The sequence below is a fragment of the Sphaerodactylus townsendi genome, linkage group LG01, assembly GCF_021028975.2.
Source record: "Sphaerodactylus townsendi isolate TG3544 linkage group LG01, MPM_Stown_v2.3, whole genome shotgun sequence".
In the NCBI taxonomy this organism is placed as follows: domain Eukaryota; kingdom Metazoa; phylum Chordata; class Lepidosauria; order Squamata; family Sphaerodactylidae; genus Sphaerodactylus; species Sphaerodactylus townsendi.
The window spans coordinates 127,424,474-127,447,580 of NC_059425.1; the positions used below are offsets into that span (position 1 = coordinate 127,424,474).

At 40.9% G+C, this 23,107-nt stretch overlaps 1 protein-coding gene across 2 annotated transcripts in view; it reads left to right on the forward strand.

Moving 5' to 3' along the window:
- ASCC3 (activating signal cointegrator 1 complex subunit 3) overlaps positions 1-23,107 on the forward strand; it is a 280,545-nt gene that overhangs the window by 59,208 nt on the left and 198,230 nt on the right. For both annotated transcript variants that reach the window (XM_048493913.1, XM_048493903.1), the window contains exons 9-10: positions 15,461-15,661; positions 16,057-16,197. In XM_048493913.1, coding sequence (XP_048349870.1) covers positions 15,461-15,661; positions 16,057-16,197 — 342 coding nt within the window. The remainder of the gene's footprint in view (positions 1-15,460; positions 15,662-16,056; positions 16,198-23,107) is intronic.

The following is a 23,107-nucleotide window of genomic DNA, read 5'->3' on the forward strand; positions in this document are numbered from 1 at the left end:
AAGCTTTGTTTTCTGCTTATAAAATACAACCACATTTTGAAGCATTCTTCCACAGATTCAGTGACTTTAGCATTCTTCACACGTCTATCATATCTCTGCTGACCATTAGACGTGTGAAGAATGCTAAAGTCACTGAATGTGCTTGCTTCTTTCCAAATACTTATGTTTTCATTGTTTGAATGTCACTTGATTTATTTAAATTCTGTGATCATCATTTGTCTGTCAGCTGATGTTTTAGACCTATGTTCTGCCTTATGCCTTTGTCTTCCCTCTTTTTTGACGCTGTTCTCAGTTATTTCACTAGTTTTCTGTGCTGGGCACTTTTTTCTCCTGTTTGGAGGATTTATTGTACACTGTGGGAAAGAGAAACTCTGTCCCTTCTGGTTCCATGAGCATTTTTAAATTACTGGGACTGACAAGTGTTCTTTCTCAAGGGTCTTGCGAAGTCTGTTCTAGCACATTTCTGGTACTGTTCTGTGCGCTAACTACAAAACTGCAGTGGCATTTCTGTTCTTCATGTTTCCTTGCTCCTGCAACCAGCAGCCAATGATGCAGGGGAATTCAGAAGATTGTGCAATATTTTATAATACCTAGACATTGTGGAGAAGAGACGTTTCTAATGTTTATTTTCAGCCAAGATGCTACTACACAAATTAAAATAAGAGGAACTAATATTAAAGTTACAATACAATTCTACTTTGTGTCTCCTGTATGGAGATACATATTACAGTAATATAGCACAAGCTGTTGTGATGTGTGGTATTATCAAATGGGCCTAAACTATATATATTTCTGGAATGTCTGAAAGACTATAAGAAAGAACAGTCCAGTAACCACCAGAGTAACAACAGAGTTGTCCAGTAACCACCAGTCTAGAAAAGAAGACTTCATCAGACAGTACTAGACTTGTAAACTGCTTCAATATGAGTGAGTTATCTGACTTGTAAGCTTCATGGTATTTGCTTAGAGTAACAGAAATGTATTTATTTTGAGAGTTACTAATTTGCATCTACTACAAGATGAGGGCAGACTTTCTGAAAAGGGTATTATATTTGGTGGCTTGTCTATATTTGTTAACTAGCAGGGCACCCATGCTTCGCTACGCATACTTCATCACAGGCTTTCTATGAATTTCGGGGTGACATTCAACATACTTCTTTACAGCCTGTTTGTGAACTTTGGGGTGACATGCACATATTTCCTCACAGCCTGTCTGTGGACTGATGGGTTTGTTTTCAAATAGATTCACATGCGTTGTGGAGGGCGGTGGTAGAGTGCAGTTGGTGAGGGACATGAAGCTGGTGGTGTTGAACTGTCACCCTTGGAATGTTCGTGCAGCATGTCTGTGGACTGAGCGGTTGGTTTGCCCTTAGAATGTTCGTGCAGGTGGCCAGAGATGAGCAGTGAAAACAGTAAATTTGTAATAACTCAAGTGAAAGTGAATATTTTGAAAAATCCTTTCTTAGTGAGCACCTGGAGTATGTAATGAACTGGTGTGCTAAATTTCAACATTGTAGGTTCGTTGGTTTTTGAGTTCTGTCCATGAATCAGTGAGTGGTATTTCACATTTATATAGATAGATAGATAGTCCCCAGTTAGCATATTCCTATATATGTTGACAGGATATCACCTAGAATGGATAACTTTAGGGGTTTTATAAGATTACTTGCATGCTTCACTTCTAGAATGCTTAGAAGAGGTAAAGGAAAAATCTCTCATTCCTTGAAAAGGCTGCCTGACACACATAAGTTGCAAGTCAAAGACTTCAGACACCAGTATGTCATCATTCTAAATCTATTCTGTTAGGCAAGTTGACTAGCAATCCATATTAATGTGCAGACATGTAACTGAGTTCAGTTGAAAGGTGTAAAATACATTTTATAAAATTGGAAAAATCTGAAATTGTACTTACAGAATTATGGTATAGATGCATACTCTTGAACTGAAGATTGACATGGAATGAAAAATATGAGCACTTTATTGTGGATCACATGAAGAAAAGTGTGAGGTAAAAGATTAACAGTAGAACATGGATTAAAATAAACAAAAGCACATAAGGTTCCAGGCCTTGATCAGATTAAAGAAGCTAGATACATTTACATCATAGGATAACCTGTGACATTTAGCCCAACCTACACTTCATACTTCTAGCATGTAGCTGTTCTAGGAGCTTCAAATGTCAGCCAGGCAAACTGTGATTTCTGATTAATAGTTGTGAAATCAAAGTGATGAATCCTCCACCTGAGTTGTTTGCTCTGCTTGAGATAATTAATAGTTGCACTTTTAGCATGAATGCCTGTTCAACCACTTGTTAATTTATGCTCTTAGACGTGAAAGCATCCTAAGCTAAGTGTCATATTGCTCCTGCTTTAACAGAACTTTTCAACATTGACAAGAGCCAGAGGTTTATAATACTGGACTAAAATAAATATACCTAGGTTCTAGGGAACTCATGGGGTGAACTCTGCCCAGCCTGTCTGTCTGATTTACTTAAAGGTTATTAAGGTAAAATGAAGAACCCATAAATACATAAATAATCTTGTATATTACTTTTAGTTCTTTAATAGAAGGGCAGGATAAAATTTGATAGGTTACACTGAAGGATTTTGGTAAATGTTGCCAGTGTAGAACATTGGCAGAATTAAACCAAGAGACACTGACTAAGTTGTGTCTGTGGTTCATATGGACTGCATTCTGATGTCTCAGTAAACATTAGTTTAGAAACTATGGTTTGATTAAACTCTGGTGTAGTGTAGTAACTGTATGCAGGGTGCCTAATTGAGTTTGGCACTAAACTCACCATAGAACATAGTTAGCACCGGTATTGTTAACTGCTTTGTACTAATTATGGTTTATGCTAATGAGATTTATTTCACGAAGACCAAGGATCTGTGAGATTATTATTTCTTGACCTTGAAAGGGGTGGGGGAGGCTTAGAGCTAAACTTCAAGTAACTGCACACCTGGGTCCATCATGTGGACATTAATGTCCTTATAAAAACATTGGTGTTTCTTTAAAAATTGCCAGGAGGCTCTGATTCTAATTGGGTGCATGCTGCGGCAGCTCAAGAGTTCTTCTTTCCCACTGTGCTCCTTTTCAGGCATAGCCAGGAGCAAAGGCATATCTAGGCAAACTGCAGCCCGGGGACAAAACCTGAGTTTGCCCCCCCCCCCCCTGTGGGCCAAACACACAAACCCTTCCTCACCATGACCAAACAATGATTTTTTTGCACCAGATCACAAAACCTCTTACTCCCACAAAACATACATGGCTCTCTCCCTACCAATTCTCTTTCCTAATTGTGTCCTCACATCAACCCTATGGGGTAGGTTGTTAGCCTGAGTAACAGCTCCATGCCAGTGCAAGTGGGTATTAAGCATGTAAATCTTTCTTACAAGTAAAAGATGAATATAAGAAATTGTTTTCATATCTGCAATGTTAAAAAATAGACAAATGAAACTGAGAAACGAAGATAAGATGTTTCTGTTTAAATTCCAAACTAAGAGGATGTCAATTTTGGAAATTCCATATTCTTTTACTTTCTAATACTCTGTTTTTCTCTTTCTCTTCATCTTTTTCTTCTTCTCTTTATTCTCCAAACACTTCAATCCTTTGACAGTCTATCTGATGCTACTTTTCTTTTTCTATTTCCTTTACTTTATGATTCTGTATGTGCTTTAATCTTAATATATAAGTAAATGTAATTACTAAGTCTAAGAAATTATATTATTAAGTATTAATGTATAAATATTTATTATATTGGTTCTCTTGGAAAAATAATGCTAAGACTTCTGTAACTCTTGTCTCTATTATAATAAAATATATTATTTAAAAAAACAAAACAACGTTGAAAGTTATGCTGTTTTGGGGTGGATTGTCCCTGAAACAGCATCACTGTCAATGTTTAAACTGGGGACCTCAGATTCTCCCTTTAAATCCATGCCAAAGAGGGTGAGTTTAAAAGGAGAATCTGGGGAAATTTGGAAGGTGCCCGCTGTCAGGGGTACAATTGTTAAGCTAGCAGCATCAACATTTCAGGGTATCTTTAGGAGACTCTCCTGATGATACCACCCAGGTTTGGTGAAGTTTTGTTCAAGGGGTCCAAAATTATGGACCCTCAAAGGTGTAGCCCCCATCTCCTATTAGCTCCCATTGGAAACAACGGGGGATGAGGCACCCCTTTTGGGAGTCCATAATTTTGGACCTCCTTGACCAAACATCACCAAACCTGGTAGGTTTCATCATTCCCGAAATGTTGGTTCTGCTAGCCTAAAAACTGCGGCCCCTGTAGGCCAAAAACTGAAAAACACTAAAAAAAATACAAAACACACACAAACGAACCTGAAATTTTTGCGCCCTCCACTGGGGGGCGCCCGGGGACATAGGGTACCCCATGTCCCCTAGGTAAATACACCACTGGCCAGCAGTTGCCACACATCTAATCCAGATCAGGGTCTCACAGCTATTTTTTAAAGTAGATTCTTTCAAAATAACAGTGGTGGCCACAGGATGGACCAAGATCCACTGTCACTTGCAGTGTGGTCTTTAGCTTGTCCTTTTCCAAGTTCCCTCCCATTAATTGCAGCCAACAGTAGCAAGCAAGTTAAAAACATAGAAACATAAGAGATCTCCTGCTGGATGAGGTGAGTGGTCTATCTAATCCAGCAATCTGTTTCATGGAGTAGTCAAACTGTACTGGAGAACCAGCAAATGGTATAGAGTCCAAGGCCTGCCCTTATGTTGCCTCCTAGCACATTTATTCAGAGAACTTAACACTTATTAAAGATTTATCAAGAATTTGATGATGTCAGGTAGTTTGGGATACCATTTGGTGATTCTTCTTGTAGGTAGGAAAGGAGCCAGACTAATTGGAATTTACAAACAAACTGGAGGTTGATATGTACATATCACAGACTCACCAGGGATTGTGCAACAAGTCACTGTTCATTGCAATGTCTGAATTCAGCCATAGTTCCTATCTAATCTTATTGTGAAGTTTCAGAAGAAGAAGGTTGATCACATTCTTCAAATGACTTAGAAAGATGGTTACTGTCTTAACTATGACAGGGAAAAATGTCTCTTATTTGGGCCAACTAAGGACTGAAACAAAAAAAAGCTAGAGAAAAATAAGCAGCACAAAAAAGCTATATGCCACAGTGTGAATGTTTATTCTCTGAAGAATGTTCTTAGCATTCACAGTTGTCTTACTCCTACATGATGGGTTAACATTTATTACCTCTGTCAGCTATAATTACCCTTTAAAGTTGTCTGTGTTAGTTCTTCCCATTTTTGTTAAACAGATATTGTAACATCAAGCTCAAAGGAGGTGGTTTATCTCACATCATAGGAGAAAAAGGCAAGTTAAATATGTGCTCTGAAAATCATTATTTGGTGCATGAGGAGTTCTCTAAAGATTGTTAAAAACTTGTGACTCATGCTTGAACAGCTGGAAGTTGTGTTGTTAGTTCCTGCCTGTAGAGAATGAGATTTTCTGTAGGGCCTTTCTGTAGAACCAGATTTTTGCATAATAAATGCACATTTTTGCACTCAGTATTGCAATGCATCATGTTGTCCAAGGACCCTGAGCATTTTGGGCTGTACCTGTTGCACTTTAAGTGTAGTTTGGCTTGTGGAGTGGAACTTTTTCAGCTTTCCCTACCTGATGCAGCCTGCTCTGAATCCTGAGATCCTGTGGCAGAGGAGTGGTGGAACTCAAAAATAGAATTGTGGCCTAAAGCAGAAGGTAGAATCAGTGGAAATCTTATGTAAACAGAAGTGCTGTTGCATTCGTGAAACAACATGCCTTGGATCCATTGACTGTTTCCATCAGTGCACTGGATTCTCCTCTCATCTTCCTCTCTGCTATAGCACAAAATATACTCCAAAATGCTGCTGTCATACACTCTGCAATGAGGTCCAGTAGGAAAAAGAAGGAAAAAAGAAGGGGCATGGGTGTGTACAGATGGGTAAATTTTAAATTGCTTGCAAAATTAAATTAAGATTTTGATATTTGGGAGTTTGAATTGGTTCTTCTCTTGCTTCTTCACCATTGTTTCTGTTTTCAGTAGGTAATTTTAAAAAATGATAATGACAAACCTGTTCTCATGCAAAATGATGACACCTGACATCTTGGCTGTCAGCACAAGATCAGCTGGAGGGTGGCTAATTGGCTTTTCCTGCACCCCAACATAATCCGAAAATGCAACTGCTCACACCAGTCAAGCCTCTTTTTGAAAATATAACGTTATGTGGCTGCCAAAATCAACAGTGGAATTAAGCAGCCATCTGTATTCTGTTGGTCATTGTTAGTTGAATGTTAATGATCAATATGTTGTTCAAAGGAAAGATGCTTTTTTAATTTAAGAGATACTAAATTAATAGAAGCAGTACAAGAATAAGTACAGATTTCCAGTGCAGTGCGTTGGCTAGAGTGTTCACTTTGACAGTGGAGGATTAAAGCTTAAATTCCTGCTCAGCTATACAGTTCTGGAATAGATGGACTCTGGTCTCATCAGCAAGGCATTTCTTAGTTTTTAAATCATGGTGCTGTTGACAGCCCTTGGTTATGATATCTGAATGAACCTCTACTTTCAGAGCAGTATACATTTTGTTATCAGATTCTGGGAACAATCAACAGACCATGACCATCTCCAGATCAGGTGTTTTGGTTAAAAGTTTCTAGAGACATCTTGGTGGTTATTTAGAAAATTAATGCTGGATTGAATGCCCCTTGTGCTTGTCTATTATGCCTTGCTATATTGCTGTGTTCTTAAGCTTCACAAGCCTTGAACACATAGCAATATTTTGAAACTCTGTTCTGATTTATAAAAAAGGTAGATACATTATTTTGATATCATCTAAGCCAATTGGCCATGCTGACAGAGGCTGATGGGAATTGTAGTTCCTGAACATCTGGAGAGCCGCAGGTTCCCTACCCCTGATCTAAGTGAACAAGTCTCTGAGGTCCAACGGTCCACCCACACAATATACCCGACGGGAAGCTGACTGGCCCTTGTGTGGATAACAGAAGTATTAGATGCGGCCTATTCAGGTATGCAGAAAACATAGAACATTATAAAGTAACAAAAAGGAGGCCATCACAAATGACCCAGTGAGGATTAAATATGCTTCAGAAGAGATAAAATGTTGAAGCTGCCTGGATGTCCGTTAAAGAAAAAGAAATACTGGGGATTATCAGTCTGTCCAAACAACTTGAGATCCTATACTTTCCTAGAAGGGGAAAATTTCAGAATCCCTTGCTGTGCAATGATTCCTTTAGAGGTCCCTCTGCCTCAGCTTGAAAGCTGATATCCCCATATTAAAATATTTTTAAAAGAAATTTTGACTGCCATGCACCATAAAATCAGAAATATGTCAGATGTTAATATGGGACCTTGACTTTGGAATACAACTAAATAGTTCCACAGATCTGCTGCAGAAGTATCAAGAGCTGATCTGCTCCACTCAGAATCAGAACTGGCATGTGGTGAACCCTACTGGCATTAGATATCACCATGACCATGAAATCTTAGGGGGTCCAATTTTATAAGGCCACATTTCTTCTCCATTTAGGGACCCATAACATTTCCTGACCAGTTCCTTTCCAAACTCTGTCTCTCTCTGTGTGTTTCTTTTAAGGAGAGTTACCAGCATCTATGCTGCAAGTTTAGTTCATGTGTCTCGAAACCCACCCCTTCAGAGCCGCACAATGAATCTCCATAAACTACTATGGAGCTGTGCTCTTTAATTTTTAAAGGGCTCTGCTCCATTATACTATATAAGAAGTCTTTGCATGGCTTGGGAGACTGTTTTTTGAGTTTGAGGCACCAAATTTTCAGCACAGATGCTGATGACCCTCCTTATAAGAATTTTATAAAACCCCAAATACAGGAAAAATGAAGGAAAAAATTCAGCCAATCTTTTCCAAACTTGACCCAGATGTGGTATTTCTATCTTAAAAACAGCCCCTCCCTCAAGTACTCTGCAAAAATTCCCCATGTGGCATAATGGACACCCCCCCCCAACAAACAAACAACAAAGAAAAGTGACAGCTTTTGGTGTTTTTCTGATTTTTTTTTGGTTCTATTGAAATGGTACCATTTCTTTTTTAAGCAAAAAAAACCTGAAACAGCTTTTTAAGACTTTTTTCCCCTGTTTGGTATATCCAAATGTATGCCCCTAATTAGATATATTGATAGTTCTTGAGTCCTTCAGTAAAACATCCTCTGTTTTAAATTTCAGAATGTTTTCAGCTTATTGTCATAAAGGTTCAACATTTGTATCCACAAGTGTTGTATTAAAATTACCCTAATTCTTCTGAGTGAACCATGGTTACATGGGATTGAATTACCTTTTTTCTTTTCTTTTTTTAATTAAGTCCCAGAAAATAGCACAACAAAGCCAATATCCAAAAAGATAAAGAAAGTGATATTGCAGGAAAAAAGAAAAAAAAGAAAAATATAAGAACTCCTGATTTACCCTGTGCTAATTATAATCACACTTAAATTTTTACCATTTGATCCCTACTTGCAGACAAAATAAAAATTGACTTAGTTGATATTAATACAATTCACACACTTTTCTCTTTTATATCTTTTCCCTTGATCTTCTACTCCTCAAACCACAGATCATCAATTCATTTTTTTCCTGTTTCACGCAAAAATGCCCATTAAGGGTTTTTAATTATCACTGAATTTAGATAAGCTCTGTTCTCTAATCAAGGAGGTAAGCATCACCATTTCTGTCAGTTCCAACAATTTCACTAGCCAGTTTTACTAGCCAATCTTCTGTAGTGAATATAAATGACATTTTCCATTTTTGTGGCTATAATATTCTTGCTGCTGATACCGTATATAAAAACAGAGTTCCATATTTTTTCCAACTGTCTGTCTCAAAAAACCCGACTCCAAGAGCCGATTCCCCCCTCCCTTGCTGGATTGGGCTGCCAGTCTTTGAAATCTTCTGGATTATTACATGAATTTCTATCCAATTTTTAAAACATCTTTACAAGTTCACTATAGAAGACAAAATGGGGACTGAACATCCAAATTGCAAGGTGTCATAGTCCTGCTGCATACTACATTGGTCAGGCCACACTTGGAATATTGTGTTCAGTTCTGAAGGCCTCACTTTGAGTCACTTAGATGAGGGCAGGCAGCTGTTCCTGTTGGCAGCAGAGGACAGGACTTGCAATAATTTGTTTATGTTTTGGGCAGAGAGGTACTGGCTGGATATTAGGGAAAAAAATTTACAGTGAGAATAGTTGAGCACTGGAATCATCTGCTTAGGGAGGTGGTGAGCTCCCCCTCACAGGCAGTCTTCAAGTAGCACCTGGACAAAAACCTGCTTAGGAAGATCCTGCATTGAGCAGGGGAGTTGGAATAGATGGCCTGTATGGCTCCTTCTAACTCTCTAATTGTATCACTTCTATGAGTGCCCTTAAAACCAAGATTTAACCATCTGTATTGTCATATTATTTATGGTGCTTCTAATACTGATGATAGCTAGCATATTTCCTCTGGAGAACTGAAAGCATTTTGCAGTCTTGTAAGATTGGCTCACATCATTCCTGACAAGGTGGCTGAAAGATAGCGGTTTATCTAAAGCTATACAGAGAGCACATCACAGAGCAGAGATTTTAGGAGACTTTTGGCCCAAAGTTGAAACTCTTAATCCTTATATATTATGCTGGCTACTCATCTCTTAAAAGGTTTTGAAATTGACCTGTAAAAGAAAAACTGATTTACTTAGCTTAATGGGACAGCTGTAGCTTATTAACTGCTTTTACACTTTATTTTACAAGTGGAACCCACAAAGAATTGCAGGAGCATCTCAGTTCATCCACTCCCACAATTTCTTCTTCCCATTCTCTTAAAGCTGCCATGTTCTCTTTCCTTGTTCTGTCTCCTTCTCTGCTTCCCATCCAATAGACACCCCACCTTTATTTCTCCCTCATCGTCAGTTTTCTCTCCTTCCCTACACCAGTCAACCTGAGATAACTTTGGCACTGCCCTTTTTAATTTTTTTCAGTCCCAGTTAAAACATTAACTTTTAAAAGTGGTTGAGGCACTTTGAATTGCATATTTCATGTAAAACTAGCGGGGCCCGGCCATGCATTGCTGTGGCAATTGTCCTTCTCATCACAGTCCACAACCCACACAGATGTCCATGCAGGTCCAATGATCTGCAGCATGGCCTTTTGGGGTGGTCAAATGGAATCCCTCTTTCCCTTTTCAATTCACATTGTTATATGGTGGTGTCTTGTTTTTTTAGTATAAGGCAACCCTTTCCATTCCGCAACGGAACTGTCCAGAGTGTGAATCCCACTGTCCATGAGGCTGGTTGACACGCACAGTCCTGGCTTGGGTAAGGCAGAACTGGGGCAAGGAGTCAGTCAGGCAGCAGAGGCAGGGTGGTGAGGCATTCAGATCGAGGCCAGCTCCCTGGGTTCTTAAAGGGCCATGTGCAAAAGAAGCGGAGCCAGTAGTGTTGGTTCGCCCCCACCCCATGGATTTTCTTAGAAGACAAAGGCAAACTCCAGCTCGCTTTTAGTAAAAGAGAGCTGTGGCGAATATGGGTGAGGAAGTGGGTAAGTAGTGGTTGGATGTGAGGGAGGGCAGAGTGAGGTGTGTGAGGATGAGATGAATGTGTATGAGAGTATGTGTGTTGTGTGGTAGCAGTGGGTGAGGCACAGAGAGTGAAAGTTACCTGCGTGTGGGGAGGGAACCCCACCTGACGTCTCACACGGCAAAGTGTGTATGTGTTTCACTTACACTCGTATTACCTAACAGTATTACCTATTTACTGTTTTCACTGCTCATCTCTGGCCATCTGCGCGAACATTCTAAGGGCATACCAACCCCTCAGGCCACAGACATGCTGCACAAACATTCTAAGGGTGACAGTTAAACACAGCCAGCTTCATGGCCTGGTGCACCAGGAAAAAGATGTTTTACCTGGCTCAGGTATGGACTTTCGGTGATTCGAAGGTCCGATTACCTGCCCGCAACAGGGAGGAACGTCATGTGAAAATTTGGGGGCGATCCGTCCATCTGTTTCAGCGTTAGGGCATGAGTAACAAAGTCACTGTTAGCTTTTTATATAGAGAGATAGTGTGTGTGACAGGCAGGCAGGCAGGCAGGCAGACAGACACTGTATAATTCCAGGATCTGTTCACTATGTATTTTTTAAAAATCTGCTCCGATATACATACATGGAATTCTAAGTATCTTCCCTGGTTTGTCCCTTATTTACAAGTTGAGTCATTGGGCACATCAGTGCAGGATTGTAGACTTAGCAGAGGCTTCTCGTTCATAGGGAAATGTTCCTTCTCCCAGAAAAAAAGGGAAGCAGAGATGGGGAAAAGGTCCTTACATGGATGTCTGTGGCTTGACAGGGAGTCACCTTGGTACACTCCAGATCCAAAGTTGTCTTTTCCACCCACTTTTGTTCCCAGTAAGTGATGGAGAACTGCTCTTTATCAGTATATCTAATACTAAATACAGGTTGTTAATATTTGCAGAATAGGGCTTTCTGTGTACATCTTTCTAGAGACTTGTAAAAAAATCTGGAAATGAAGGAGACTTTTAAAAAATCCCAGAGCAGTGCTGTGTCATGAGATCTCAGCAGATGTTTTGAGGATGGAGGTAGAGAGTAAGCCAAGAGAGACTCCTCTTCCACTGGGAAGATGAGCAAGTGGGGCAGTGATGGGGCAGCCAAGAGATGCACTGCTGTCATCACTCAAGGGGCAAGGAAGTGGGGCTAAAGAAGCTGAATAGGGCACTAACAACCTCTGGGTGGCAGTCAAGAAATACTTGTGTGCTACGTGGTTTGTTTTTGTTTGTTTCTGGCATTTTGGCAGTGCAGTTGAATTACTTTTGTGAATGGCAGAATTGTAATTTTGAATAAAATAATTTGAACTCGAGCCATTTTCCCAAGTTGAACTGTGTGAGAACAGCAACAGTATTTCCATCTTAAGCTGGCCTCTCCTTTTCAGCATTTTTCCAATTTTAGTTCTTAGCTTTTAAATTGGCTTGTTTGTGTTTCTTCTTGTTTGGTATCGTTTATTTTGTCTGGGTTCTGACTGGTGCTGATTGTTGTTCATTACTGGAAGCATTACTTCTGTCCCAACCCTTGTTGAATGTATAGGTTGCAATTGTAGAAATTGTTTTTAGTAGTGTTCCTCAGGGCCTGCAAGACAGAGATGTGCTTTTGGTTGAGGCCATCCACTAATCCTAATAGCTAATCTTGCCAGCTTTCCAATTTTCACCTAATTTCCATCCTGCACATTCCATTCCCACTTCATCCCTCCCCCCCCAACATGGCGCACTCGCAGATTGTAGAATCAGAGTAAACCGGGATGAGGATTGGAATAAATTATTACACTTGCGGCCTTTAGGTTACTACTTAGTTGCCATCTATTTATTTTAGATTTAGTTTTTTTGGGAATAATTGATTTTAATGTTTTAAATTTTTATGTAAGGTACCCTCAGCCAGGCTTCAGCCTGGAAGAGTGGGGTATAAATATAATAAAATAAAATAAATTAACTATGTATTTATGGTTGTTCACCATTTATGGGCAGAGTGATATGTAGGCATAGTAACAACAACAACAATAGTTCAGTGTATCAATAGCTTTTTAAAAAAAACAGCTGGTGGAGCTGGGAAACACAGAGAAGTATAAAATGGGTCTTATACATAGTACTTTCTCCTAGCAATTTTAGTTCCCCTCTCTCTGGCACCTGTTCTCTTAACTGCTTTTCTATTCACCCTTGCTGTATTGTAGTTAAAAAGGACTAGGGGAAAATAAGACTTGAGGAAGAAAAGCAGGCAAAAAATGCGTTAAATATTTCCCTACTCTATTACTGCTGTAGAATAAAACATCAGACCAGGGTCTGTCACTGAATGTGTAGCTGCACAAATAAATTGTGGTTCCTTCTTCATGCCACTGTGTCTTAGAAGTAGTTATTTGAAAAACTCTCCTAGATCTCTTCATTATACCTTTTGATTCCTTGTTCTCACTGTCTCTTAGGAGTAGCTACTTGACAGACTGCCTGTCCATCTTGAAAAAATATACAATTGCTCACTGCGGCTACCTTCTTTCCTGTACCTGGTGTGACCAAGCTTTGTTTATTCAAAGCGTGTCAACGCCAGCCATTCTTTTCCTGAAAACCGTTTCTGCCCTTCTGTTTTTCTCCTTTTACACTTAAGAATTGATCACACTTGGAATAGAAATGATAGAGCTTGAATTACTACTTTGACTCTCATCAAGGTGTACTTCTAAGAACGAAACTAAAAATAAAATGAAGACTTTTTTCTCAATCTCAACTTCAGTTGTTTAACAGCACTGTATAAAACACTTTTATGAGATACATTTAAAAACAAAACAAAACCTTGAAGTTCTGTGAGAGGTGACATTTATATTTATGCATAACCTTCCTGGATGGCTCAGGGAAACAAATTAGTCCATCTCAGCTTCCTGTGGCCTGCCAGATGCCCTGGGGTGTTCATAAATAAGATATGATGATACCCATCTCTTGTTGGTCCCTATAAATATTTGGAGGTCAAAAGTATAGTACTTATTAGAGGATACTTCAAATATGTACGTTTTCTTATAAAAATCCATGTGCCCTAATGGCATCTCAGTGTGAGACCTGATATGGTATAGTGCAGGGTTGTCAAAGGACTGGGTACTGAAGGATTACCAAGCTAAATGGGGAGCAGGGTGCAGTGGGTACCTGGACTGACCAGTTTGCAACCGACTCACCAGGCCAGATGGGGAGCAAGTTGGGTGGGTGCCTGGACTGGTGAACCTGCAGTTCTTTCACCAGACAAGCAAGGGGGGTACCTCAACTGGCTCGCAGACCTGATAAGACCTCTAAAGCTGCTATAGTGGGTTAGTGTCAGACAATGATGAGAGGTTTGGTTTAGGTCATTGCTCAGCCATGGAGCAAACCAGTGGTGTTGGACCAGTCATTCTGTCTCATCCTGACCTATGTTACAAGGTTATTGTAAAGATGAAATGGTATGTTACCCAGAGTTCTTTGGAGGAATGGCAGGATTTAAAAGTGATACAGAACTCATTGTTTAATGGCAACAGGTTCCATCGAATTTGCAAGGGGGAGGGTGTCACATAAATACAAAAACATAAAGTAACTAACTGTGTTTATTTTCAGTCTGTTGCCTTTAAGGTAGGTGATATTACTAGTATGGTCAGAGGGACACATACACCATCAATACACACATATATGATGTGCGCTTTTCAGTTAGACAGCAATTCACACCAGAGTAGCCTGAGCACAACAATGAAAACTTTTCTTTTTCCATGTCTCGCTTTTAGGAATTAAGTTAGCTTCAAGCTACACATACTGTCTAGGAAAGAGCCAGCACAAACCGCAGCCAAGGGCTTTTGACAGTGACAGTACTTCTAGCATAATCTTGGAGATCTGGAATGTTGAAATCAGAAAAGAGAATAATTAACACACTCAAATAGTTGTAATAATATTAACCACACCTTAGGAATGTGCATCAGTATCAGAATATTTATTTATTTATTTATTTATTTATTTATTTATTTATTTATTTATTTATTTATTTGATTTCTAAGCCGCCCATCCCATGATGAAATGCCTCAGCCCATTAATTAGTACTTTTCATTAATTCAGCAAGAGTACTTTAGCGTCAATATGGCCACGTTAGCATTTTTTAACCTTAGAAGCCAAGACTGTTATTTCTCGTTAAGAGGCTCCTGGTCCAGATTGGTCGATTCTTTTTGTTTCTCTCTGAGGCTGAATAATTAGATTATATGAAGTTGTGCCCAGACCTGTACATTCTCTGCTGTCTCTCAGCCTTTGTATTTGAAAGAGAATTGGCTACTAAGACAACTGAATGAACTCAAGTAGCAAAGTGTGCAATAGGAATGGGAAGCATTTCACATACAGTGGAGATGATATACGGTTGCCAACCTTCAGGTGGGGCTGGAGAACTCTGGGAATTCTTCACACAACAGAGATCAGGTTCCTTGGAGAAAATGGCTGCCTTGAAGGGTAGACTCTAGTCTTTGGCATTATAACCTTCTATGGTCCCTCCCTTCTCTGAGATCTACCCCCAAATCTTCAGGTATTTCCCAAGCAGCAGTTGGCAACTCTATGATATAACAAGTACAGATGAATGAGACTTTCAGAATTCCTCCAGGAAGTCCGAAGGACATCTAGAAATAATAGATTGAATTGAAAAAAGAAGATAATTATTTACTTTGTTAATCTTGATATTTATATATTTTTAAGATTTATTACTTTGACTAATGATTTATTCTGATGCTATCCAGAAAAAAATGTATTAATTCTTTGAAAGTTTTTGAATTATAAAATCCCTTTTGTCATATACCATGATGCTATATGTTCCTTCTTAGCAGTAACTGCTTTAGCTATTTTATTGTTGTTTTTCTGAACTTTCAATGCAGATTGGGCAACTTGCTTTTAAAGGTATGAAACAATTAAATCGAATCCAGTCCATAGTTTTTGAGGCTGCCTACAACACAAATGAGAACATGCTAATTTGTGCACCCACTGGAGCTGGAAAGACTAACATTGCCATGTTAACTGTCTTGCATGAAATTCGTCAGCACGTTCAGCAAGGGGTTATCAAAAAGGACGAGTTTAAGGTAGGTATTCAATGAACCACAGGACATCTTTATAACTTGTAAGATGTAACTCATGATAGAATTATACACGTTTATGTAGATTCAAGGAGTTTTCAAGAACATTGTATTTTTCCCCAAGTCAGGTGAAAAGCTTTGAAAATATATTAAGCTTTGATGCAGAACCAATTTTCAGAATGATAAGCCCATATAAACAAAATGTATTGTTTTTTAAACAACTACGTGGTTATCCCGTGCAGATGACTACTTTCCATATACCACTATTTGGATTGGGACAGGTGGGGGAGGGGGGGGCGACCAGATTTCACAATAAACTGTGATTTGTATCACTTGCTATGGAACCAACAATGTTGTGCTCTTTGCTCATTTATCATGCTAGTGTCCTTTTTCTGGTACAGATTGTTTATGTTGCTCCAATGAAGGCATTGGCAGCTGAAATGACAGATTACTTCAGCAAGCGTCTGGAGCCACTAGGCATCACAGTGAAAGAGCTGACGGGTGATATGCAGTTGTCAAAAAGTGAAATTCTACGAACACAGGTACATAATGTTGGAAGCATAAATATGTCCTCATATGGCAAACATTGCTGTACAAGTGTGATTAAAATGGTTTAATTGTTGTTCTATACGTTAGTACATATAACGTTTTCCAGTTTTTTAAAACAATGGCTCTTCCATTTTTCAGGTTAACACTTTCCATTATGATATAATTGCCATACAGCTCCTGATAATTGCACAAGACTACGCAAAATATTCTAGGGTTCCTTGACAGGCCTGTTGGGACTTCACATTACCCTGTATGAACAGAAATAGTATCCTAACTTGTATGCAGTGCTTTACCATGCACACATCTCTGTGTTACAATGAAATATCATAGTAACAGGAAACTGTTTTCCAGAGAATTTTGTTTGCTATTTGGTGGACATCTTACTAAGGTACTAATGTCTTTATAAATGTCTTATTTAAGTACCATAATGTCAGTTTAGGCACTATGTTGCTTTTGGACTGTTAGAGTCAAGCTTAAAGGATGTAACGTTGAAGGTGCTTCATTCAGTGGAGTTTTGGGTTATCCACGATACAATTTTACATGCTTTACCCCCTGACACATAAGTGTTGTTGTTGACATTTGGCAATGCTAACAGGACTCTTTTCCTCCCAGGGAGGAGGAGTTTAAGATATCCAAAATCTTTGAGTCCTCACTTTGTTTACCTACTATCATACTTATTTGGTACTGAGAATTGCATTGATGGATTAACTCTATCTAGTTTAGAAGTGTGCAGTGGGGGTAAGTCAGATATCCATGAAAAACCATGGACTGATTCTGTGAACTTTGACAGATTATGGAAGGGAGAAAATGCAGAACTCTCTCAACCCCATTTACCTCACAAGTTGTCTGTTGTGGGAAGAGGAAGGAAAGGAGTTTGTAAGCCACCTTGAGTCTACTTACAAGAGAGAAAGGCAGGATATAAACCCAAACACTTCTTTTCTTCTTTGCAAACTCTGCAAGCTGCAGAGGAAAGGCCAGCTAGAAGGTAATTTCAGCTGAGTTGATCACTCTGGATTAAAGAGAGATTGGGAGATAACAACATTGCTTCAAGAGGCTCTCCTCTTGAGCAAATCAGGAAGGTTGAGACTTTTGTGACTTATCCCAGAGTTGAGAGTCAGGAAGCAATGAAGAGATTGATTGCTCATGACTAAAATGGAGATAATCTTGGACACTAAATACAACCAACCCTCATTTCTTAACTGATGCAGGATAAATACCGTAATTGTACAGATAAACACACACTTCGTCTGTTCTGAAGATGAACAGCCTGGTGAAGAGATATTCCTTTTCTCTGGGGAGCCATAACAATAAAATGGGGTCAGTTACTGTTTTATTTTCTTCAAAAGTGCTTTTGGAAGCAGTTGGCTACCTGTAAGGATCAAGTTGGCTATATGTTGACATTTTACTTTGTAAGAGGCTATGGGAAGGTTGGGGATAACAGGTAAAGACTTGGCTCGCTGTGTTGCTATGGTGATTGATGTAAATGTAAAAAAAACCCCATAAGTCATTGAACTGTTGCCATCTCACTCCAGCTGCTGATACTGGAAGTTAATATAGCCACAACTAGAAAAAAAATCTTTAGACTTACCCCAGGAAAAATAAAACTATTATGCCTGAGATGTTACAAATACTTTTTTGATCAGATGACTAACAAATGGGACTTATTTGGGGAAAAATAGAAAATAGAACAAAGGTTCTAAAAAGGTTCTAAAAAAGGAAACAGCAGATGACCAAAGAAATTGGTCTTCCCTTCCCCCCTGACAACAAACATCCTATGAGGTAGGTGGGGCTGCGAGAGCTCCATAGAGCTGTGACTAGCCCAAGGTCACCCAGCTGGCTTGTGTCGGGAGTGTATAGGCTAATCTGAATTCCCCAGAGAAGCCTCCACAGCTCAAGCAGCAGAGCGGAGAATAAAACCCGGTTCCTCCAGATTAGAGTACACGTGCTCTTAACCACTACACCACTGCTGCTGAGGTGATAAATAAATCAGTTGTTAAATAAATTTTCTGAAATAGATTATGTTAATTTTATTTTGCTTGGTGACTTAAATGGGGTAACAGAACCAAAATTAGATAAAAATAGAAGTAAAGATATGGAGAATAGTGAAAATTGGAAGCTTCTCAAAAAAATTTTTACTTAGTTGAAAATCTATGTTTGGCAGATGTTTGGAGACATATTCATGGTTCGGAAAAGGAATTTACCTTTTTTTCCTATGAGGCATAGGTCCTAGTCAAGGATTGATATTATAGGGGCCTCCCATGTGATGAGTATGGGATTAAGGCAGAATTTTTTTTCAAATTCTGTCTCTGATCACAAACCATTAAGAACAGAATTTAGAGAAAGAAAAGATAATAATGAATTTAGATGGGCTTTAAACAACACATTAATATGTGATACTTTTATTGTAGAAGTATATAAAAAGAATTCAGGAATTTTTTGCATACAATATTCATGAAGATCTGGACTGGGGTACAATTTGGGATGCTTTTAAAGCATTTATGCGAGGGATTTTTATAGAGCAAAACATGCTTTAAAATGAGACATGTTTAGATACCGCTCAAAGAAAAGAAATACCGCTCAAAGAAAAGAAATTGATAGGAAATTCAAAAGATGTCAAGATTATAAAACAGCTTAAAATTTTATAAGCATAACTGGATTTAATAGCCTCTGAAGAGGTTAGTAGGCAGCTACTTCAAATAAAACAATATAATTTCGAACAGGGAAATAAAATTTCTAAATGTTAGCATGGAAACTGAAAGCAAGAAATCAAGAGAAATGGATCACAAAAATTAAGAGTAAAGGTGAAATTATTTATGATAACAAAAAAAGTGAAGACGAATTTGTTAATTTTTATCAAGAATTATATAAAGAAGATTCAGGATAGGACCAAACAGGTTAAAACGTTTAGATAGTTGTGTTTTGTAAAAAATTGATATAGATGATCAACTTATGGTAAATGAAGAGATTACAAAAGCAGAAATTTTGGAAACCATCCAAAAACTGAAAGTAAATAAAACCACTGGTCCTGATGGCATCACAATTATTTTTATAAGATATTTAAATACAAAATTTTAGATTACTTATTTAATTTATTTAAAGAGATTGAAAAAAAGAAATTTCAAATTCATGGAATTATGCCAATATTTCCTTAATTCCTAAAGTAGGAAAAGATAAACTAGAGATGGTAAACTTCAGACTGATTTCTTTGCTGAACTCAGATTGTAATTTTTTAATGAGTATTATAGCCAATAGACTTAAAAAGGTCTTATTTGAAATAATTCATCTGGATCAAACAGGCTTTCTCCTGGAGGCGACTTAGAGTATCTTGGATGGGTGATTTCCAACCATTCTCCAGAGAGCCAGCATGTTGATTTTTTCCACTTCCTGTTGAGGGGTTGGCCTCCATCTTCTTTTCCCCAGTATCTTTCCTGCCTATGCAGAGAAAGCAGGTCTTTCACTGGCTTGGAGCCAGATTGCGAAGGATTCTCCAGCCAGAGCGCCAGGATCCTTCTAGCCTCTAAGCCCGTCCAGCGGTCGGCAATGGCAGACCAATCTTTCTCTTCCCCGCCTGAAACCTTTCATAGGTTCACAGTAGAGGGAACGAGGGCGGCCACCTGTAAAGGGAATCAGGCTGTACAGAAGAGCTCTGGAGCCGGCAAGAGCTCCGGAGCAGCGCACAAGAAAGCGGCGCCCTCCACAGCCGCGGCGGCAGCGATTGTCTCCTGGCGCCAGGCAGCCCGCTGTGCCATAATTCCAGCCCATGTAGGGCCGATGAGGGAGAGGGAAGGTGGGACGCCTCCACTCAAACGGCATCGCCCACCAGAGATGAGGCCAGCGACTGCAGCAGCCCTACAGGACCCAGGCAAGATTGGGAAAGGGGGGATCCCAGCACGGCTTCATCGGAGGGCAGGGTAACCGCCCACCGGGAGGACAGAGCAACCTCTAATCGAGAGGACAGGGCAACCTCCTGGCGGGAGGGCAGATCAACCTCCCCCCTTGCCTGCTAGAGTGCCAGAATCCAGCTCCTGGAGGGACGCCTCCCAAGGGAGCTCATGGGGTTCTTTAGGGAAGCCATGAGGGAAGAAATTGATAGGTACAACTGGAGCAGGGGACACCCCAGCCGCAGTACTAGACCCAGTTCTCCCTCGCCTCCAGAGCACAGATGGAGGCACCAGTCCCCATCCAGATCTCCCAGCCTCTCAACAGGGAGAGACCCCCTGGCCATTCCAGGGGACAATTCGAAAGAATATAGTGAAGGGGAGATCGAGGACCAATCAGATCACTTTTCCGATTCCGAGGAGACCCCCATAGAGTCCAGTGAGTTCTTCATGAGGTTTTTTAAACAAGAACACCTCTCTATGCTAATGGCCAAGACCATTTCCATGCTTGAGTTGCAGGACACTGAGGACGCAGAGGACCCATCAGCCCCTACCCCCGTCACCACAAGACCCATCAAGGGATGTCCCAGGGGTAAACAAGACATATTCCCAAGGCAGGAAAAAACCCAAGAGGTTTTTCCATTGCCAGAATATTTTGAGAGGAGAATCTGAAGGGAATGGTCGAATCTTGGCTCTAATAAGGGTTCCCCCACCAGTTTCAAGAAGCTGTATTCGGTCCCAGAGTATGTCCATCACATGTTACAGATACCAATGGTGGATGCCCCAGTGGTGGCCCTCCAGTCAGGCGGCCTAGTGGTGAAGGACGGGGAGGGGTCTCTGAAGGATCCCACAGACCGGCGCATGAATGTCTTTCTGAGAAGGACGCATGAGAAGTTAGCCCTGGCCACCAAGATCCTGGCCCCATTGGCAACAGTCGCTCGAGCCTCCATCCTCTGGCTACGTAGACTCCTGAAAATGATTTCCCCCGAGGATCAGAAGATCAGAGAGGGCATCGAGAGGGTCCTCTTTGCCATTTCCTACCTGGCAGATGCCACCTTTGACTCCATGATGATGGTGACCTGTGGCTCGGCTCCGGAAACGGTGGCCTGCAGGCACACATGGCTACACTCCTGGGCTGCTGACTCCCATTTGAAACAGGTGGTGGCCACTTAAGATTTTCACAGAACAAGACTCTTTGGACGGAAACTGGACTCCGTCCTAGTAGAAGCAAAAGACAACAAGAACAAGACCTTGCCAAGGTACATCAGAGGGGACACTTCTTCCTCCTCCTACAGACCGCACACCACCTTCAGGACCCAACGGGTGCTGCCACGGGCTCCCAAGGATGGACGGAGAACCCAGCAATAGTATCACCAGTCCTTTCGTAAACAAGGCTTGCTTCAACAACAACAACGCATCGAATTCCTTTCGCCCCAGCTTTCGCCCCAGAAGGAAGTCTGGCCAGGCCTTCCGCTCGGGTGGGCCCAACTGCAGTTTACCACCAGAGCATTCCGGTCAGTGGTTGCCTGCATCACTTCCAAGATTCATGGGCGAGTGACCACATCGACCGATGGACAAGGGAGGTGATCGTAACGGACAAAAACACCAAAGCCACGGTTCTGCACCTTCCAACGACATTCCAGACTGGACAAGCTCCAAAGGATGGAACAAGCCATCCAACACCTCCTGGACATCAGAGCCATAGAACCAGTGCCATCTGCGGAGAGATGCTTAGGAGTCTACTCCCACTTCTTCACCGTGCCAAAGAAAAACAGGGAGTGGCATGCCATCCTGAACCTCAAATACATCAACAAGCACATGCGGCTGCACAGTTTCAAGATGGAAACTCTTCAGTCCATCACAGAGAACCTACAGCCAGGGGATCAGCTGACGTCGCTAGACCTCACAGAGGCTTACCTTCATGTCCTTATCAACCCAAGACACTGCAAGTACCTGCGGTTCACAGCGGGGGGCACTACTAATACAGGACTCTCCCATTGGGGTTAGCAACGGCCCCGAGGGTTTTCTCCAAGGTTCTCCTCGCCCCTATCATGGCACTCAGACAGGAAGGAATTCACATCCATCCCTACCTAGACGACATCCTGATCAGGTCGAGCTCAGGAGTACAGGCACCGCGGGAGGTCAGCAGAGTCCAGGAAGTCCTAACCAACCACGGCTTTTTCATAAACCAGGCCAAAAGCTCCCTAACTCCATCTCAACAAATGGAACACCTGGGGGCCTTGATAGACACGTCATGCAATGCCCTATTCATGCTCCGAGTGAAGATCACCAAGATACAATGACTGACCAGAGCATTTTGGGCAGCCAACAGGGTCTCCTTCCTTCAGTTAGCGAGCCTGATGGGCTTATTCATATCCACGGTGGACATGGTGCAATGGGGAAGAATGCATGCAAGACTGCTGCAGAGGTTCCTGTGGCTGTAAGGGTGGGGGTTAGTGCGATCCCCCGCCCGACTCGTCCTTGGCACATTCCTTGTGCTGGGCTTACTGCCCGGAGTACTGACCTTGCTATGCTTATGCTTATCATATCTGTGTGAAACTTACTTTCGCTTTTTCTGTGTGAAACTATGCTTGGGAACTTTACCAGGGGGAGGGGCAGTGCTCTCGTCTGTAAAAACGACGATTCTAGCTGAGGGGGGCCAGTTCTCGCATGGCGTGTATCGTGTTCATTGAAGTTTATGGAATAAACGAGCTGTCCTAAGTCGCTTTGTTTCAAGTCCTTCGAGTTCCTTACATTATGCGAGAACTTACAAATCAACCCCCAAGTTTGGTATGAGTTTGAGCCTCTACACTCAACCACTCTGTGAATCTTTGGTGTTCTTCAACATGCAGAGATTGTCTTTCAAGGGTCCGTTGAACGATGAGTACGAGGAGACTGCGGTAGCCCCCATAGAGGGCTCCCTCTCTACCACCCATTCGACAGTCCCTGTCGAGGAGCCAACGGAACCAGCTTCCCTGGTGACCCTCTCCAGGCCTCGGCCTAAGCTGTTACACCAATTACCATC